The 22,184-nt window shown below is 38.4% G+C and overlaps 1 protein-coding gene across 2 annotated transcripts in view; it reads left to right on the forward strand.

Moving 5' to 3' along the window:
* The first annotated feature begins 380 nt into the window (after positions 1–380).
* The window catches only part of pik3c2a (phosphatidylinositol-4-phosphate 3-kinase, catalytic subunit type 2 alpha), a 64,273-nt gene continuing 42,469 nt past the window's right edge, over positions 381–22,184 (forward strand). Inside the window, exons 1-2 of one of the 2 annotated variants that reach the window (XM_038294794.1) lie at positions 381–513; positions 11,791–13,018. In XM_038294794.1, coding sequence (XP_038150722.1) covers positions 11,873–13,018 — 1,146 coding nt within the window. In that variant the 5' untranslated portion in view covers positions 381–513; positions 11,791–11,872. Of the gene's footprint in view, positions 514–11,790; positions 13,019–22,184 lie in introns of those variants that run through there. The other variant, XM_038294795.1, reaches the window with a different exon arrangement.

Genomic DNA, 22,184 nt, shown 5'->3' on the forward strand with positions numbered 1-22,184 from the left:
GCGCAGAACCCTCAAACTACCAGGACCCGAGCTTGAGGATGACACACACACACACACATACATATATGTATATATATATATATATATATATATATATATATATATATATATACAGTCCATTGTATGTGTGTGTGTGTGTGTGTGTGTGTGTGTAAGGATGGTTTGGAAAAATAATAAAATTCAAGTAGTAGAAGGAGACCTAGAGTTATTAGTATTTTTTCAAAGGTTATTTAATATTATTTTGTGTAACAACTACTTACTACCATGTTAGCTATCTGATGAAAACTTGTTTTGCACGTGTTGCCCACTGATGCACTACCTGCTTTTGTCCATGGGGTGGCGCTGTCTATCCATATGACTCATCCTAGCAGAAACGCCGCTTTCCGCACTTCATCTAAAAGTCGGTCGACACTCCGTCGACCAACTCAACAGGAACTGACGTCCCCTTTGTGCAAGTGGATGGAAAAATGCAGGCTGCAGGAAAAATGGCTCCAAACACCGGACCGCTAAAAGGTGAGAAACAACCATTTTTAACGTCAGGTCTCTTTAAGAAGTTCAACTTTAAAGATGGTGCTGTTAGCTGTTTTGCTGTCGTCGTATGTGATTGCTTCTCGTTTCAGAAAGTCAGCATTTCTTCTTATTGTGATTATAGTTGGAAGGAGCAGAGCTGCCAGTTGCTTGAGTACTTTTATATCATTAAACCAGTGTCACTCAATACCTGACCAAGTGGTTTAAGTCGGGTTAGGTTAGGTGTTTTTGTGTCGCTGCTACTGGTTGAGCTGGTTTAGCAGCTAACTTAGCCTGAAACATCCTATAAAGTTGGATTTCCATTGAAGCGGCTACCAGAAGTAGCAAAAAGCTGCTATATGAGCTAATCTACTTTGCTTTGTACTAATTATTAATATCGCACCATGCTAACATCGCTGATTTTAACTGTCTAAGATTGACATAAAAGCCCAACAAAGATGAGATAATGGCAAACAAAATGAGTCAACTGACAGAGTGGCGAAATAACTGATCCAACAACCTGTTTAGTTTTTAACAACCTATAATACTTATTAGTTTATAGCTGGTTGTTTCTTTTTGTTGTTGTTTTTACAGTAGATGTTCCAGGAAATGATCTGGCTCTGTAGTCTCAGCTGTAGTACAGATTAGATTAGATTACTACTTCTGTATTTACTAAGACTTCCAGGTGTTTGTCACAGTTTTTTATTTTATTTTATTTAGTTATTTATTTTGATAATGAAAAGAAAATGATGTAAAATAAAGTTTATTTAGATATATGTGAAGTTATAAACTGTTAAAAAGCCACATTATAGTGCCACAGCCATGCAGGAAAAGGTAGAAGGTTGCAATCGTTCACTTTATTGATGCTTTTAGAGTTTCAAATTGCTGTATGACTTGGTTACATATTTTCCTCTATAAGGATCTTGGCTTGTACTTTGATCTGCTGCTCAGTTTAGTGTTAATGTCTGCACTTTTGTATTTTTATTATTTATAACTTTGGAAAAAGATCCATAAGTCACATTTCAGTCCAAATTCAAAGTGGAAAATAAGTGTAGATCACACTGTTTAAATCCTATCAACCCATATTGACGCCGATTTGTCATTTTTACTATTAAAAAAATCATAATCAGATATAAGGGTGAAACAATCACCTTTTTTTTTATTTTGAATTGAAAAAAAACTTCCTTGGTTGGAAGAAAAATATCTTCAATCTTTAAAAGAAACTGCAGTGGATTTTTTTTGTGTCTTTTTTTTTTTTACTTTTTTGGAACAAATTATCAGCTTAATCATGATTACTTAATTATTGAAATAATCAACAGGTTAATTAATAGTCAATTAATTGTTAACTGGAGTATAGATACTCTAAAACAAGCCTTTAGCCGACAGAGCGACCCACTCAAGATTGTAAAAAAAAAAAAACACATTATGCATTTAAGAGGAAAACAAGACAATCATTCCTTAATATGCTCTATCCAGAACTTGACAAGTGGAAAAGTTTTAGGTTCACCTGGTTTAATTTCGTAAAAAGTCTTCTTTAAGGAACCTTTTGTTGTCTGATTATTAATCGATTAATCAAAAAAAAAAAATTCAACAGATTAATAGATTTGCAAAATAATTGTTAGTTCCAGCCCTAATCAGCAGTGTAAGTATTCTTAATAAAATGGACAAATGTTTATTTTAAATTAAGCTTTATGTAAAAATCTTCTATCAAGAATGAACGCTGCATGTATTGTTTCATGAGAATATACTAAATGATTAATAAAAGCTTTAAAATATTAGGAAACATGCAACTACAGTATTATTGTTCAATACTCTGATGATCACATTAATTACAAAATCCCCACATACTTGTTAATCTCATCTTTCCTGTATATTATCGCAATGTCCCTCATGCACCAAACATGCTGGTTGCAGTTATCAAGGTGCATTACTTTGGTGCAATCTTTAAAAAGTTCAAGGCAGCTGTAAATAACAGTACTTTCAAGGATAAGGCAGAAATAGTTGCAAAGGCTCCAGATTTTCCTCTGGCTGTAGATAGCATTGAATTTCTGCCTTTCCGCTGTCTAGTGCTGCACGCTGAAACTTATTGGGCAGAGCTCATCACGCTTTTAAATCACACAAAAAAACCCAAATTATGCTGTTTAAAAAATACGTCTGGTATGATATATAGGTTTTTAAATTATGAGGATGAGCAGTTTTAAGATTTGAAGTGAAATACATGACTATTTTCTTTTTTTTCTACTATTTTATATTGTTATCATCAAAAGTGACTAACAAATGTTACTAGTCCGATTATGATTACTAAATGATACTTTTTGCAGTTGAAGGGATAACTGTTGCTTTCTCTTAGCCTCTTAAGCCCGCAGGTCTGTTTTCCAAAAAAGGCATATTCATACTTTATAATGCATTTCTCAATGTATGCACTGCTTAAACTGCGAATTTAGGGAAAATTTGAAAGTAAATTATTCTGGGCCTGAGTAAATAAGGTTTAAAGTCGTAGGGAAACGGCTGTTCCAAGTGTTGCATTTCCGAAATCTCCCGAGTGGTGCCCGACATTACACGAGTGAATAAAGTGAATGTGATTGGTCATTTATCAAGGAGGCTAGATTATTGTGGTGGAAGGTTTGCAAACAAGTTTGATTGTTGCCGCTTTCTCTGAAGCATCTTGTTAACCAGTTAACAATTTAGTGCTAGTAGGTTCCCAATGGGAAATTATATTGGGACCAAGTAGCAATAAATTGGTGACTTAGAAATGGCACTGTCAAGGAACGCTATGGACAGTGGAAACATGCAAGAGGAGGAGAGTTTAGTGTAGGAGGTCATGGATGAGTCTGCTCTGTCATACATTTTTTATTTAGAGGAGGAAAGTGGGAACGAAGATGTTTCAAAGAGGACGCCAGGGCGGCAGAAGCTTGGTTTGGTGTAGAAGGCTTCCAGCCGTACATGTTTGAGCCCTTGCCTCGCAACGCTGCCAGTTCTGTTAGCGGACCGCAGACAGTGCCGCAGACAGGAGGCCGGCTTGTTTTGTTTTTATGACCAAAATTGTGGAAAACAACTCATGAAATGTACCAGCTAGGAGAGTGAGTTGCGCGAGAACGCTGGGACCCTTTTTCCACCTGGATCCCCGCTCTTTTTCGCCCTCATGTCCCTCCGTTGTTGGACAAACTTGCCCCCACTTCCTCACCGCCTCGGCCGTGTCTAGACCCACAGCGTATAGCGCAGACCACGCTTCAATACTGGGCATAAATGAAAAATGTCTGCGTCAAGCTCACTGGGTCACACTGCTGCAGGAGTATAACCAGCACTTTATTTGTTATTTCAACCGTTGCGTATATTAGCTGCGACATATGAATCAAGATGCTATGACCAAAAAAATTTGATTGATAGATGACCGCTGATATATGATTGGCTGAATTTAGGTGTTCAGGCTGACATATAACTAACTGGCCTGCATAAGATACCCCCCCCCCCCCCAACAGATTTTAAGACACAATTTTTTTTTTAAAAAGGATAATATTGTTGGAAGGCTAAAAACACACCTGTTTTCACTAGCCTTCCAAAGCACATAGCTTTTTGTTTTATTCACTTACTTATTTTAGCTTTTATTGCATTTTATCTGTTTTTACTTGTGTTGTTTTTATGTTATCATGTGAAGCACTTTGTGACTTCGTCTGTGAAAAGTGCTATACAAATAAAGTTTACTTACTTACTCACTTACTTACTGATAAAGAGTACATTTATATACATGTTTAAGCCAGAATGATCTGACATTTAAATATGATTTCCCTACCACTTGAAAAAAAAAAAAAAAACCCAAAAAAACTTCTGCCTAAAGAAAACCACAGATGTTTACATACAAAACTTCTTACTTTTCCTGCAACGAACTAAACAAACATAATAAGCTGCAAATACAACATCTTGGTTACTTATGTAGCAAGTTTGGTGTCCATCCAAAAAGCAACTGAGAAGTTATAATTGTGTAGATTGCAAAAAAAAATCCATTCCAACTCCTGTTGTGCCGTTTTGGCAAAGTTTTGCATAATATCTAAAAATCTGGCATTTATACTTTAATTTAAAATTTGGAATGCTGTATATATGGTTATAGAATTTCAGTTTTCTTGCAAAAATCACAAGTTCGCAGTATTTATTTACATTCTGTAATTACAGAGTATATACATAAAGCTAAGTAAAAGTATCTAAATAACCGTTTGTCCAATCAGGGAGCTTAAAAGTTCTTTGGAAAATGCACATTCTACAGGATCCAATGATGTGGACCAATTTGAGACAGACGGTAGCCCCAGCAAATCAAACGCAAGAGCAGCAGAATTTTCCATGATTTATGCACAAATACAGTTTCTAAATGTGGGCATGCTGCCATACCGTAATACAGAGAGAAGAAAGTTTTAGATGAAAATAAACTATATAAGGAAATATTCCAGAAACTGACTTTTATTCGGATGAAAATATTTACTTCCGCCGATTCAGTGTCTGGTTGGCTTTCATTAGCAATGCATCATTTGGCACTGCTATGCGTGTTGTTAAAAAAAGGCTCACAAAAAAAACACAAACTTGGTCATAAATTGCATTTCGGCTATCCGAATTGTTTTTGGAGCTGTGGCCAGTTGGTATTAGAATGAAGTAGATTGTCATTCATGACTGTCTCAAACATACGATAAAGCCGGGCATACACTTTGTGATTTTTTAAAATTGTTTTTATTTGATTTTCGGGGCGACTTTCCAGTCGTGCGAGAATCTTTCGATCGGGCCAAGTTTCAGCCTGATCGTGAGTCGTGTAGTGTACGGGGGTTTAGAGGGGCGATCAGCCTCTCACGTCCACCCCCTGATCTGGAATCGTGAGGTCGGGAGAAAATCAATCTATGTTGGGATGAACATAAATCGTGAGCTGTGAACTCACACTGTACGTCTAAACCCTGCGATTAGTCGTACAGTGTGAGCAGCAGCTCCGTGCAACGACTGTAAAAAATTGCATGGTGTAGGCCCTGCTTAACTCTGACTTAACGCAGTCATCCTGTCTCATTTGTAGGTAAACAGTCCCAAAGCATGATGACCCCACCCTCATGCTGTTCTTGTTGCAGTTCAATTTTGTTCTTACTTCAAACATGATGATTTCAGTTTCTGCCAAAAAATTCCACTTTGGTTACATTGGATCCCATGGTGTTATCCTAAACCTCTTCTGAAACGCCCGTCTGCTCTCTGGCAAACTCCAGACGGGTCAGGCCATGTTCTGTCTTACCAGGGGGACATGCCTGCCCCTGCAGGATGTGAGTCCTTCTAGGCATAGTGTGCCACTGATGGTACCTTTGTTCCTTTGGTCCCAGCTCTCCTCAGCTCATTCAGCAGATCCCTGAGATCTTGCATAGGTACAGGTGTCTTTCTTTATAAATGTCTTCTCCACCTAATCGATTGCATTTAGATTTTAACTGAAAAATATAGGTGTTTATGATTTTGTCTGCAAAAACCAAAATTGTAAAATGTTGATCCATTTGTGATGCATTAATCCTACAATCTAAAACTACCAAAATAGACTTGAGTCTGCTAGTTTATTGATTTTAATTCTAGTAACAGGAGAAATATCAGTCCATAGATACAATTTATAAACTGGGATTTTATTTTTATTTGTTCTACTTCTTTATTGGATAAAATTGGAATGTAGCTTCAGTATCAGTGAACAGGGAGTTTCTGCAAAAAGGAAAAAAAATAATAAAAAAAATCCTGTGTTGCTTTTCCTGAGTTTTGTTGCCTTTAACCTGGGGACCAAGCTCCCCTAGTGAAATGCCTAATACATGCAGGGTTCATGCAGCTGATAAGACAGTCTTTAGCCATGGCACTAATGTAAAGCCTACAGAAGGAGAAAGAAAAGAGGTGGGGGGATGCTTTGAGCTTTTCAGCATGCCGAATTCCTCAGCTGCACAATAGTGTTGGGCGAGCCTGAGTCCCGGCACAGCCAGCCTTCTCCACCACAATGGGAGGGGAAGCTCAGGAGAGCTGCTCTGGGATCAGTCAATGAATGGTTGCTTTGAGGACACCCTGTGTCATCCAGAACCACTGGACGCTCTGAGAAAAGTTTCTTCACTCTCTTAAAAATATGTCAGCCAATGTTTAGGTCGTATGGAACACATCCGTGTCTTTTCTTCCATTCATGTAAAAAGGATTTATTAAATAGTGGAAAAACTGAGCAGATTTAGTTCAGCTAAAATAATTGAAAAAATAACTAGAAAACTGTTCATCAATCATTACGAGTCAGCTGTTTTGCGGTAATTCATAGCCATCCTGGAGTGTAGGCACCCCAGGTGCATTAATGGCGCTCTGATATGAAAGTAAACATTAATAAAGAGGAGTTTATTGTGATGTACTGTTCTGTCTGGATGTAATGGCTATTAAAACAAAGAATCAGACCCAAACGATGCTCCAGGTTTTAAAGGAGTCCGGTCAGCAAGCAATAATCAATGGATCATTATTTATACCTAAAACGTATACGTTTGTGGTGATTTAATGAATTTAGCATTAATGAGTAAATAAAAACTATAATTTTCGTTGCAATCACAGAGTCTTGGAGTGGCCATTTTTGCCCAAATATAGTAACACCTCACTCCTGACATCTTCCGGCAGTGACGGTGCGGTAAGCCTAGCGCCATTCTCCCCGCTTTACAAGCAAAATCAATAAGAACTACTAGACACATCTGCAATCAACAACATTTTAGATTTCCAGAGGTCTTTACCATTGAAATTCTTGAGAGCCATAGTTAAACTGACAATGCCCAAGTGCATGGCAGTTGGATGAAGTAATACATCGGGTAAAAGTGAAAAAAAAAAATAGTTATTTCACCTCTCTGGTTCATGATCCACTGGGGTTCATCGTTGGATTGCCAACTTGGTAGAGGGAGGATTTGTAATCGAACATCTCGCCAGAGAAAAGCACGTCATATGCAGCAAAGATTTCAAAGAAGAATGTAATCAAGATGACTTAGATAATAGCATGTTGTGACAAACACCAGATACAGCATTAGGACTTGATCAACAGCTGATACCGCACCATGACATCACAAACCGGTAGGTGGCAGTGGAGTTCTTTGTTAATGAAATTACTCTTAATTAAAAACACTTATTTTTTGTACAGTATGTAATAATTTAATATATATAAAATATATATTTTTTTGAGTTTTTGCAGCACTAGTGGCTCCTTTATTCAACAGTAGGCTGACAGGAAAAGGGGTTTGAGAGAGGAGGAGAGACATGCAGCAAAGGACCATAGGCCGGATTCTAACCCAGGTCGGCCACGTCGAGGACTAAGGCCCCCATACATGGGTCGTGCGCACTAACCACTGCGCCAACTGCACGCCCATAATTTCATATTTAAAGTACTTTCAGAAGTTTGAATTCTGAATATGACCGGACTTTTCCTTTAATATCAAGCTGACCGAGCATCTTATATGACAAAACAGCTTGTCAATAGGAGCAACAGAACATTCATGATTTATAAGCCTTGATGTAGCTTAGTGGGTTGAATTAGAAACCCATTATACCCCCTTTGCTTTCAGGGTATGCATCGTGTTTTCAGAATAAAAGGGACATGGTTTTAACTTGAAGCAATTTGAGCAAAAATGTAAAATGTCTGTAGTGGATTTCCTTAAAATTGGTTAAGGTGCTGTAAATACAAGTTGTTGGTATGCGATCTTAGACATGATTTTCTTTTTTTTTATCGAACAATATTTTCCTCTGAATTTCCTCAGAATTAGGTGGGTCTTGTCAGTGCGCACCCTCTGGAGCAGTAAAGTAAACTTTCAGTCGTACCACTGCAGCATACTTGTTTCACCATGCTGAGAAAAGTCATCCAGGTGTGACATTGGTGGGTTGACTTTAACTCCCCCAATTTTAGCAGGTGCAAAGGTGTAAAAAACATGTGTTGATCGAAACACATAAGTGTTCTAATAAAGGAGACTGGTCAACAGAACTTGCTGACAAACATTGGGTGATTTTAGAAACTCTGTCTGTCTTAATATAATTGTTGAATAGATAAGAAGCCAGCTACTACCAACAAAATTCTGAAAATATGGGTGTTGAGGGAATGAGACTCAGTTATTTTCAGGTTTAGTAAGTTTTTCTCTTTTTTTATGAGGCAAGAAGATGACCAGAATTATGAAGAACTATTTTATAAGACACTATTTACTTTTTTCTTGCATTTTATTATTTTTAAAAGGAACAAATAATATAAAACAGAACAATTTATAGATAATATGTGGTCAGGGATCATTAATATACATTGTCCATTTTTTCTTTATATTTAGCTTTTTGCAACCTTTTTATAAAAGTGAGTCTTTCCATGCTGTGATTTTCTTCTACGATGTCCAACCAGTTTTTGACTGTTGGGGGTTCTTGTTTGGACCATTAACGTGTGATGGCCTTTTGTGCTGCTGCCAACGGAATTTTGAATAAGTAAAGATCCTTCTTCTGATCCTCTGCTTCCTTCACATAACTAAAGTAATTTCAGTATTGTTCTTGGGATGCTGTACCCTAGTATCTTATCAATTTCTTTGGTCAAAAAATTGGGACAAATTGCAGACACTGCCAGAAGATATGTGCGTGACCCACATTCTGTTCTCCACACATTTTCCAGCAGGGTTGGTTTAAGGATGACATTGCCTTTTTTATCCATGGAGTAATAAAAAACCTGGCTACTGTTTTCCAACAGTAAATTTCCCAATTCCTAGAACTAGTAGTGGTAACCGGCAATTTACAGATAGTATACCACATGACGTCACTTATGCCCTAATATATAGTGTTGAGGTTTTCCTATTAACTATTAATCCTTTATACAGTGTTGATACAGCTTTATGACTTTTGTTATTATTTACATCACATAATAGTTGTGTAATTGCGCTCGTTTCAATTGGCAGAACTGGGCTTATTTCTTTTAAATATTAGTCCCGTAGCTCAGTGCTGCCCAACCTTTTTTTGACTTGTGTACCCCTTTGATCATGATTTTTCTTATAATGAATACCCCTCTCACTCAAAAGTATTGATGATTGTCCTAAAGTGGAATGTACAATAACTGATAATAAAATAAAGACTATATTACTTAGTTCTTTAATTTGAGCTTTTAATTATCATTTTATTCTTTCCGTCTTAAATAAAAAAAAAAACATCATAAGTATGTTGCCTGGAAGTCAGTGAGGAATCAAAATAAATAGAAAATAACATCATTATATAAACCTATATTTATAAAACTGGAGCTCATCTGAGTAACTACCTTACAATCACATTTGAACTTGATGAATTGGGAACAAAATACAGACCAAAAAATATAGTCTGACTGACTTCATTAGTTTTACTTTGTTTTCATCAAAACACCTAAACTGTTTTGATGAGCTCTGATAGTTCAGTTTGAGAAACAGCTGATCCCAGGCTGCTTTGTACATCCAGTCTGTTACTCTGCTTGGTTTTGATGTGTGTCAAAGCTGAAGGTGAACTAAAAAAAAGAACAAAATTTACATTTTGGTTGATAAAAGCTTGTTTAATTTTTCAATTGAACCCAGGACTATTTTATTTTACTACCAAAGAAATAAAATATTTTCATGTACCCCTTGGAATGCGCTGGCAGACTACTAGGGGTACGCGTACCCCTAGTTGGGAAACACTGCCGTTACTGAAGGTACATGTAAAAATCTTGATTTTCCTACAACACTACTTTCAACAGTCCATTTTAGACTCCTAGTGAGTGAAAGAGGCTACGGCTATCAGTAGATAATAGGAAGGCTAAATGCATTACAGAAAAGCTGCTTTGTTTTGTCTTTTTGCACCTTTAACCTTTGCTTGAACTGGAACATGCTTAAAATGGAAAGGTTTCTGGCCTCGGGGTGAATCTCGGTGTTAATAGAGGATCTGGATTAGAGCATGAAACGGGCCTTGAAAGTCAGCCCGAAACCGACCCGAGTCCGAAAGAACCAGGCCCGTGCCCGGCCCGGCCCGGCCCGTTATGATTGACAGCTTCGTAGAGCCCGACCCGTTTGCAGCCCGACATTTTTCAATTGTGCGCATTAAGGGCTAATCTCCGTTTCACTTCTGTAACATCCATTTTGCATTCATCGCGTATAGATCGAACGTTATCACAGGATCATTTATTTGCCGCACATATAACGGTTTAAAGCCCGAGCCCGGCCCGGCCCGAATGAAATAATAAAAAGTACAGCCCGAACCCGGCAGGACCTCTCGGGTCCCGTCGGTTTCGGGCTAATATTCCCTGCTCTAATCTGGATACTGTAGGGAATACGGCTGGGGAAAAAAAATTTATTTAATTGATTTTGGATCGATTCCTTTACATTTCTGCAAAATCGATGTCTAGGGAATGAGATTGTTTAATTTTATAGTGAAGTGCGTGACGTTCACATTCAAATGAGCCGGAAAGATGCTCTCAAGATGACTTCAAGCCAGATATAGCCAATAGGTTGTCTAAATACATTAACAAATGGAGGCTGACCAGCAGTAGTTGTTATAGACAACGATGCACATATGGTTTGTGCAGTGAAGATAATGCAGCTCATGCATGCCTGCTGTGTCCCTGTTGTGTCACGTCTCTCTGCTCGAGTGAGGCTTCGCTTTTTTACTTTTCACAGACAAGTCCCTTTGAGACAGTTTTGTTCACATCTCAAGTTTAAACTGTCTGATTTACAAGTTTGCATTTTGTATTTAATATGACAGGAAAAAAAAAATACACGAGTATTTTGAAACACAGTTGAACCACTTTCATTATTGTAAAAACAGATTGAATCCAAATTAATTGATTTAGAACCGTATTAATCAAAATCAAATCGATTTAGGACTTTGGCAAAAATACCCAGCCCTAGTAGTGACAAAAGGAGGGTCTTTCTTACTCATTCTAGCCATGCTAATATGAGATGATGGACTGATTCTAAATAATCAACCTCTTTACTAATCCATAACTCTACTTTATAGTTATAGTAAAACGTTGCTTTATACCTTATGACCTCCTACACAGAGTGTGATATCACCCCTTCTTTGTCCTGTTAATGGCAGGAAGGCAGGATTTCTTTTCTTAGATTTTATTTAAAAATCAGTGAAATCAGTACATTTTATCTTTCCAAATCTGATGATTGGAAATCAACCAAAAAACTCAGACTGGTTTGTTTTGTGGCAGTAATTTGGTATGGCTGGTTATTTGATGCTTTATTACATTCTTTTTGTTTTTTTTGAAAAAGTTTCACCCTTTTTTTAAAGTGTTTTTTCTCTCTTTTCTTTTTTTCTTAGGGATTTAAGTCTTTGCACTGTAACCATTTGGGCCACTCTGACTTAAAGGCTGTCCTACTCATGGCTCCTTCCACCTGACAGAATGGCCCAGACACATAATGGTAATGGGTTCAAGATGGATGTCCCAAAGCCAAAGGGGGTTGTGGGTAAGGAGGAAGCCCTCCGCATGGAAGAAGAGGCATTGGCTAAATTGAAACGAGAGAAAAAACATACGCCTTCACTTTTAACCCACTTGTCTGCCTCAAAACCATCAAAGTCCAGCAATGCCAATGCCGCTCAGACTTTGCCTTCAGCAAGTGCAACTGACAAGGACCTCATTGTCTTCCCAGAAACCAAGAAGCAGGAAGAGGGGGGCAAGTTTAAAGATATTGACGTGGACAAACTGACCAATGAGGAGCTCGAAAAGCTTCTTCTCGATGAAAACTTTGGCGTTAACAGCAAAGCGTCCCGCCCCTCAGCTCTGCTGGGATTCAACCTCAGTGCCTCCTACCCTGGTGGTAACCCCTGCAGCTCCTCTCCTTTCCAGGGCAGTCAGTGGACCACAGTTCTTCCCACTCAATCTAATTCTAGCTTGAGCACTCCAACTCATCAACCCAGCCCACTCTTCCCTTCTGCTCCATTTCCCAAACCAGGCACATTTCAAAATGGTTTCACTCCACCCATGACGTCCTTCATGACTCTTCCACCTCAGCAGCCATCCTTTTTGGCTTTACCTCCTATCCAGGCTCCTCCAGCGATGGTCTACTCAAAACCAACCGTGGACCCTGAAATGGCTAAACTGTTTGACAAGATTTTAAGCACCTCAGAATACTTGAAGAACGGTAGATCCTCCAGCACTGAGGCAGACTCTTCACAAGTGGGCACAGCCTCTCTGGCACCAAACCCCCCGCCACAGCCCACAGCAGCTGCTGAATCTTCTCCCATCAGCCGCTTTGAGTGGCTGGATCTGGACCCACTTACAAAACATAAAGCTGAGAATGAGGAAGCCACCATGACGGCAGGAAGTGGAGTACACAACGAACAGGGGGGTTCTCCTGGGGATCCTTGGGATGCTGTGCTAGAAACAGAAGGGAGCAATGTTGGTGGCAAAGGGAGCCCCACTCTGGAGGGGAATGATTCACAGACAGTTCATTCACAGCAAAGAAGAGCTTCAACCGGGGCACCTGTAGCCAGGAGCCACTCGCTCCACATCCCAGGGACGTCTTCTCAGCAGAAATCAACCAATCAGGTAAGGCTGCTGTTGGATTATGATACTGGAAGAGACTTATGGGTGATCTTAGAAGTCTAGACGCACACTTTAAGATACGACCATCCACAATAGAGTTTAGATAAAAACATAAATTTTCCTGTTTAATTTAGTTCTTGAATCTGGCTTAATCTTTTGCTATTTTTAGTAGCCTGTAGGGAACCAACAGTTTACCTAAGGTTGTTGGGTTTTTTTTCTGTTTCCATTTCCACCATTTCTCAATCCTGTTCCAAAGCACCTCTTTAACATGAGGCCTCCAACAGCATGTTTCACTTTGGGTGTGTTTTGTCATGGGAAAAAAGTATTAAACTTTTCTCTCCAGTTAAATAAAAGGAGATTGATGGATTTCACTCAGTCGGCAATTTTATTTATCTTTGCAAAGAGAGAACAGTTCATCATACGGCTCTTATGCATGGTAATCATCCCTGTTCTGATCTGGCAGCATTCGTTCCCTTTACTGACAATAATGGAAAGTAGTCAAAGTCAAAACAAGTTACAGACACTTTGGTTAAACAGTAACATGTTATGAATAAACTTGAGAAAGAATCGGGCTTGTCACGGGAAGAAGTATGTCTTGTCTACAAACGCCCCTCACTCAGCATTGTGTGGACTTGCAAGTTTAACATTTTTCAGCATTGTGTGAAAAACATTTTTCAGTGAGTAAATAGCATAAATCGATATATAAAACAAGAGAAATCTAAATTTTCCGTGGACAGTTGTCATCTTTTTGACGCTCCACCTGATTATTATGTCAAACCAATATTTTGGAATAAGCGTTGTGGAGGTTTAGTTCTGTCCAATTAATACGCCATCTTTCTTAGGTCTCGGGATGTTCTAAGCAGATCTGGATGTCTCTCGGAGAAAAGGTCTCCTCCAGCTGTACTTCCTGTTTAAGATAATACAGGAAATGATACTGACCTAGGGAAGATTATCAGTGCAGGTCTTTCAACTTCCTCAGCAGTTTTTGTGGTTTTATTAATTCAGGACAAATTATCAGTTTTTGTAATTTCACCCTTGCTTTAAATTGTTGGAAGAAGCTCCAGAAATTTGTGTGCTTCTCCCAACTGCAACCTTTGGGCATTTTTAACCTCTTCAAAATTAGTCTTTAGTTAAAATATTCAGTTTAATACATTTTAGGATATTCCTGCTAGGACAATTAAACTGTATTCCATAGTTAGCATGACTGAAATACGGCCGAAATATGTTATTTGTAACATTTATGTTACTTTAATTTCGTTGTCAGCTTGTTGAACATGTAAAAATAAACTGGATTCATGTGGACTAAAACTTAGGGAGATGTACGGCATCTGTTTTAGCTGACTAAATGACATTTAAAACCACTGAAACTGAAACTTCCCATCAGTGAAACAGAAGGCTTTGTTAGTGAATATAATCAGGATCAACTGAGCGTGGTTTTCCCGGGTTCATTTTCAAACAACAGTAGACTTGCAAATGCTGTCTTTAACGTTGCTGCACAACCTTTAGCCTTTCACAAATTCCCAGTTTGCATTGGAGCTAGGGAATCTACACCAATGTAATGAAGGCTTTATCGACATCGTCCACATGGAAAGGGACATAACTCGAATAAATATAATAACGTCACACATAATAGTCTGTTCATTGTTCTTATCTGGCAACACATTAAACAATATAGACTTAGACAAACTGTATTGAAGTTTCATTTCTACAGCTTTCCGACAGTGAATGAGAAACAGCTTGGCAGTAAAAAAGAACATTTCCATTCATAAAGTGCAACAGTGATCAAATATAAACAGTGTGGGAGAAGACATGGTGCAAAAAGGCATTGATGTGGAAGGTTCAGAGCAGTGCAAAGATAAATAAATAGATATGGTGCAAAATGCAGTAGAAAACATCTGAATGCAAGTATGATGTTATCAGTGTGATGCAGAATCTCAGTTTTTCAACAGTTCAGCAGTCTGATGGCAGTGGGGAAAATGCTGTTGCAGAATCTGCTGGTCCTGCATTGAGTGCTGTGAAGCCTCTTCCCAGAGGGCAGCAGGGAGAACAGTCCATGGGGGAGGTGTGAGGGGTCATTGATTATGTTATGGGCTCAGGATACACAGCGCTGGGATTAAATGTCTTTTGTGAAGAGGAGCCCCAATGATCGGTTCAGTTTAATAATAATAATTGAACTTTATTGATCCCACATTGGAGAAATATATCTTTGCATTCAATCCATCCCCTTGGGGAGCAGTGGGCTACCATTGTGTGGCACCCAAGGAGCAGTTTGGTGTTAAGAGTCTTGCTCAGAGACCCAGAGTGAAGGTCTGTGGGAGTGGGGCTTGAACTCAGAACCTGAGGATCAAAGGTCTATGGCTCCCAACATTGGACCGCCACTCCCCACTTTATTTTCATAGCAACAATTATTCAAATAATAAAGTACATTAAAATTTTGATTTAGTGAAATTATTCAGTTCAGAAAGATTGGTTTGAAGGTTTTCTGTCTATGGAAATCCAACAGATTAGTCATTGACCTGCAGCATTCACTCCTGTATGAGCATGTAGCTACAGTGGTCACTACCTTTCCTCTGGAAGAGAAACGGATCAGCTCTGAGCCAGTTTAAAATAGCTACTCAGCTAAAACAGAATATTTTAGTTCGCATCAAGTGTGTTGCCTGCCTCAGTGAGCTGATAAGTCTTATCATGTTTTCACAACCCATCCCTCAGGCATATGTGCAAATAAGAAGGTAAATGTTTTCAAAGTTGTAGGGAAACGGCCATTCCAACCGTTTCTCACAAATTCTCCCGAGTAGTGCACGACTTTACATGAGTGAATAAAGTAAATTTGATTTGTCGTTTATAAAGAGGGCCGGATAGTTGTGGTGGAAGGTTCGCAAGCAAGTTTGATTGTGGCCGGTTTCTCAGATGTTGGGCCTCTGACTGGACCGGGCATTCAAACCAAGCCATCAGCTCCTGGGCTGGTGCTGAAACCCCGGGGGACAGGGATATGTTCCTTTTGGTAGAATTTCCCCCGAACATTTTTTTAGGTGTGAAAAGTAGGACATGTCCAGGAAAAAGAGGACGTCTGGTCCCCCTACCATTTCAACAATTTGATGTTTCAGTGAGCGAGTGCTTGTTGCTATGATGCGTCTTTGCTCAGCAGCTTCACTCGTTGCAAAACAACCAATCAGTGCACAGCTCAGCTAAATATTCATGAGCATACCATAAAGGAAGAAGCCCTGTCGTTTCATTCTAGGGCTTTTAACCAGGCTTGCATTAGGGCTCATAGAACAGCAAATATGCCATTTTCAGCCCAACCAGTGGTACACACCCTATTCAGAGACCTTAAGGACCAGCACCAAATACCCTATAGAATCATTCTATGACCCCTTTTAAGATAAAAAAATAAATAAATCTTGGTCGTATGTCAATATGCTCTATTCAGCCTCCTCATGAAAAAAGTTTTCGTTTCACCTGCTTTGATTTGCCAAAAAGTCTTTTTTAAGGAACCTTTGGCTATTCCATTATTAATCGATTAAACGAAAAAAGAATTAACAGATCAATAATTTTGCAAAATAACCGTTCGTTCCATCCCTAAGATAATATCAACCCTCAGAAAGCACAGGATACCAGGATACTTGAATAACTTCTTTGCACCTGATGAGCTCTTTTGTTTTGAGAGGTTGTCCTTATTTGTCATAATAGGTACTTCCTGCTCCTCTTTTTTTAAGATTTTTCCTGAGCAAATTTGATTATTTTGAACTTTTTCAAGATAGAATTTCTGACAGTTGCAGTAAATAAAATGTTGTGATTTTTTCTACTTTTAGATATAGGTCTTTACAGTCCGAATTTGCAGTTCGGATGCTGACGTCTCTGTGATACTCTAGTAGAGGATTCTGTTGTTGTAGTTTTTTTTTTTTTTTTTTCCCTCCTATCAAAGGCAGCTTGTTCCTTGTTTTTACCCCAGTGAGTGTTCCAGGGTTGAGGAATGTCTTTATGTTTGAAATGATAAAAAGGTGCTTGTTTACTCTTGCCCATATGTTATGTCTAACTTTGAATGTGTTTGTTAGTTGAACCACTGATGTTGTGCTGTTTGGGCCGTTTTAACTCTAGGCTTACTATTTCAGTCTCCTTGGGTCAGGTTTGGGAGGTCACTCAGCGCTGTGTGAGTTTGCTAGCTTCCCTTGTTCCTTCTTCTGGTGCCCTGAGTTGTTATAAACAGGAACAAGCCTGTACAAGTCCCCTGTGCCCCAGAACAGTACTCGAATAGCCTAACAAATCAACCTTATGTTTTCCTATGGTGACCCTTCTCCGTTCATTTGCTGGATCTCAGAGGATAAAAAAAAAAAAAGTAAAAATAAATGAGCTTTAGTTACTTGATGTCTCATGTAAATATTGCCACGTTTATCTAATTTAAGTATATATATTTTTGTGCTGTGTAACAGTGAATTTCTGTGGCAGTAACATAAAAGAAGAGGAACAAGGCTACAGAAATGTTCTCACCACATCCTCATTTATATTTTCTTGATTTAATTTTTAGACGATTTTTATGGGGTTTTCCATGTACAACCCTGTACCGTAGCTCACCACAGATATACACCTGAAAGTGCGCATGCGAAGAAAAAGATAGCTACCTAGGGATGAGCACGTAGGACGGCCTTACGCATGACATTGTGGATCGATATACACATGCACTGCACTGCATGTGTGTATCGATCATATATATCATATATATATATATATATATATATATATATATATATATATATATATATTAGGGATGGGACGATTTATGAAAACCGTCTGAACCGTTCGGTTCGACTGTCTCTATTAGATTCGCATGTGTTTCGTTCGGTTCATGCGCTGCTCCTTTTTCTCATAGGCGAAGCGTTTACACTCCATAGCAAAATGTGGCGGTACTGAGACCAAAGCCAACCACCAGTAGTAAACAAGAAGAAGAAGAAGCGAAGCAGCGTAGCCGGGTGTAGCAGAAAAAAATCAGTTGTTGTGGAGAATTGTGTCGAAATGGCGAGTGGGAAAGAACAGGAGTTGGAAGCAATACTTTATAGGTCTGCTGTAAGGGACCACTTTGCATTTAGAGTGACCTACAATGATGGCTGAAAGAAAGTTGTGGATAAAAGTGCAACAGTGTGCAAGCATTGTGCAACACGTTTTGTTTATGCTAACAGCAACATGACCAACATGTCATGCTAACCCCGAAATCCCTCATACTCCGTCAGCAACCCCCGCTGCGCTCCAGACCGGCTGCTCAAAGCAAAGCCTACAGCCCCCACTGTGGCTCCCGTCCGTTCCGCTCTGAGTCCCTTGGAGATCATAGAGGGCATGCGCGAGATGATTAAATTCAAAGCAGCAAAACATACGGAAATGATCCATGGTTTCCGCGGATCATTTAAAATAATTACAATCCATTATTTTTTGGGGGAGTTTTTCATTAATTTCATAAATTTTTATGGGATTTCGGTGTAACAATCAACATATATCGAACCGAACCGAAAACCGTGACCACGAAACCGTGAATTTTGTGAATCGTTCCACCCCTAATATATATATATATATATATATATATATATATACATACATACATACTAGATACTACAATAGCTAGAAATAGAATGCTGTCGTAAAGTTCATAATTGCTGTTGGACAGAAAACTTTGTTTTATAGAATGCAAATAAACGTTTTTATGAATTAATGCCTTACTTTATAAAACAGTATCTCACAAAAGTTGTGAAACTAGCAAATCTAGTTTAAAACATATTGGATCATATGGCAGACAGAAAAGCTAACAAACTGTCCAATAAAGGAATGGTTTTAGACATACAAGGTTTCCATCCCAAAGCAAACACTTCCTATTCACTATGAATTATGCATTACACACAGATCAATAAAATCTTCATTGCTCCAAAAAAAGCAAAGAGTAAAAACATTCTTCTTTCTACTTTGCCAATTTTGGCATTATCTCTGAGAATTTGCCCCTTGGTTACTGCTGCTCAGGGGTCAAAGTAGATTTAAATTCACATCATTTTGATATAAAAAACAATACAGGGAGAACCTACATAATTGCCTTGTAATGTCATGGAAATCCAGACCTAAATTGAATGAATATGCTAATTAAAATGTTGAAATATTTAAAGGAAACATAGAAAATGTTTTAATGACAATAAACAGAAACATTTATATCATATTTAAATAGATAGAAAAGAGAAACAATGAGAAAGAAATATTAAAAGATCTACCTTTTCACCTGGCTCTTTATACAAAAATAAACAGGATGCAATGAAATATTTGCTTTGGATATAATTTAGGGATTCCTTTTGGTAGAATTTAAAGAATGTTTAGTATCACCTCTTCTGAGCTGGAAGAAATAAAATATTTATAGTTAGACGAAGGCATTTTTTTTTGCGCTTGGCAGAGGATGATCAGCCACATATAGTTTGAGCCATACTGCTGAGAGCGAACCATCAGAGTGGAGCATAAAGTGCATATTCTGAGCTACACTCGTGCAGAGATGCATTTCTGCACAAGCTCAGCTGGAAGAGCAGAGATTTTCAAAGTTGAGCTCATAGTACTGTACCATTCCGGCTTATTTTCTCCCCTGCTGCTGCTGCCATGATTCATCTGCGGTCATGCAGAATGTGCAGCGCTGCACGACAGGGGGGCTGCATGACCAAACAGGACACATCAGTACAGCTGATACTTATCACAATGCTTCGGTTTAAATGTCTGACCGACCCGCTAATTTTTATTTAGTCTTGTCTCGTCGTAGAAAACTCAAACCTATGACTAGTCATGTTTCAGTCATCAAAGATCCATGTTTAGTTTGTCAGTTTACGTTATCGTCATGAAAAAAAGGAAAGTTGACAAAATAATTTCATCATCGTCATTGTTGACAAAAAACAACACTGATATCAACAGCCTCTACTGACTCTTTAGAAAACTTTTAACAGTAATGAAAATGTTGACTAGTCAATGTGTGAATTTTGATCTGTATTCATCAAAGGACTTTAAAAAATAAAACTTTTCATCTTTATTTCCTGAAAAACTAAACTAAAACATTAACAGGCTTTATAAATTAGAGTTTTTAACTAGTATACAAAAATAAACCCAAATGAATGATGATCTTGAGTCTGATTGCCTTTTGTTTTGTGCTTTCACCGGAAAAAGCAATGAACCACCAGGAATTCCCACAGGGGTTTTTTTCTTTCTTCCTAGTACATAATGTTTACTATGAAGTAAGATAATAATGTGCCAGAAGTTAACAAGCATAGAAGATATTGGGAAGAATATTTTGTAATTTTAAGGTGGACTGAGCAGAAGGATGTGAAACACAGTAAATCAACTTGACTTTATATTTTATATCTTGAGCCCCACCCCCACTGCTTTCACTCTATTTTCATCCTTATACGTATGATCTTACGATGTGTAATTACGTCTTTCCTGATAGTTTAGTGACTTCTCCCCACCTACTTTGTCAGTTTTACCCTCTTTATTTGAAGGTAAAGCTCAAGTAGATGATGATCTTCATTCAAACAAATTCCTTTATCTATAGTTCAGTCAGTCAGGCATCCGTCTGAAGGCTTCTCAAACAGTCAACGCCTAAAACAGGCCTGTTCAAATCTTTGCTTTATTTATTTTTTTCCTTCAAGCAGCCCTGAAGTTCTTGCATCGCTCACCACCCTCTGCCATGTCCGGGTTAAGAAAGACAGGTTGCTATTACTCACAGTTAGTTTAGCAGTCTGGATGCATAAATGGTTTTTACCTGAACCTAATGATGTAAAGCATTCTGTCAAATCAAATTAAGACACCTGAAAACACAAACTTCTGGATTTTTAAAGTGGAATCTTGATTCTGTGGTAATCTGAGGTAATGCCTTAGCAAGCGGCTCTGATTTAAGATCAGGATGGGTTGAGCATGTGTGTGCCTGTTTTCTCCTGTACCTTTTTTTCCTGAATGTCTTGCAGGCTGATTTTTATCTGAGATGACCCATTTTATCTCAGTGTGTGCTACTTAACCGTTTGAGAGAGAAAATGAAACCTGTGGTTTGTTGATGTGCACTGTACATATTTTTTCTTTTTTTTTTACATAACACCCTCTCTTCCCCCGCTCACTTCAAGACCTTCAGAAGATTTCTAACAACGCCTCCACAGTACAGACTTCGCCCCGTTTTCTTTGGTGATAGTTTAATTGCACACCATGAACAAATGTGAGAACCTGCACCTTCATTGATTCTACCAAAATTTCCTTCCAGTGGGCAAATGCAGGGTTAATTATGATGCAGCTTTTGTTTTTTTTATGTGCTGGAAGTAAACAGAAAAGGTGTGCAAATTAATAAAAGAAGTATAATCCATACTATAGCTTATAATAAAACAAGAAAAAAATACATTAGATACTGTTTCATCATCCGTTTGTCCATAGTAGTCAGAGCTTTCAACTTATCTCAGGAAGGGTGAGTTAGATAGCTATCATATACTTCCTTTTTGAAAGGAGAAGTAGTTCTGCTTGAGGAGTAGTTGGTTCCCCTGATAGAAACTTTACAGATTGTTGCAGGCCCTTTCTTTTAAGCTTAGCTGTCTATAAGCTTTGCTTTCTATATGCTGCCAAAAATGTATTGCTGATGTGAGCTGCTGCCCCTCCAAAATCCATTAGTGTTAACATCCTGTCAGGGCTTTCTAGTGAAACGTCACTCAGCATTTCCTACATGGTTTAACTCTGTGAGAAGAAACCTTAAATAAAAGGGTGGGGAGGCATTAGGCCATTGTTCGATTGTTTTTAGTGTGGCTGTATATTTTAACATTCTTTAATGCTTCTCCACTTCAGGGTGTTTCTGTTTTCAGGATCTTTTTCTCTTCCTCTACTGTAAACCTGATACCTGAGGAATGACTTGGTGGGATTGATTCAGATTCAACACCAGGACTCTGGATATGAACTGATCAGCCTTATTAGAGGTTAAAGGCTGCATGTTTCTTAAACACACATTTGCTGCCCCTTTGCTATTTATGGCAGCAGATGTGTAAGAGGATAAAATGATAATATCTCACACCCAGCAGAGTAGAGGTAAACTTTATTGTTTCACAGACTTCCCTTTTATTCAGCTCGGGAGACTCTAGCTTTTCTCTGGCGCCTCTTCAAAGGAACGGTTGGATTCAGATTCGGCAGACGTCAACAT

This window comes from Cyprinodon tularosa, unplaced genomic scaffold, assembly GCF_016077235.1.
Source record: "Cyprinodon tularosa strain WSP-4 unplaced genomic scaffold, ASM1607723v1 ctg346, whole genome shotgun sequence".
Taxonomy (NCBI): domain Eukaryota; kingdom Metazoa; phylum Chordata; class Actinopteri; order Cyprinodontiformes; family Cyprinodontidae; genus Cyprinodon; species Cyprinodon tularosa.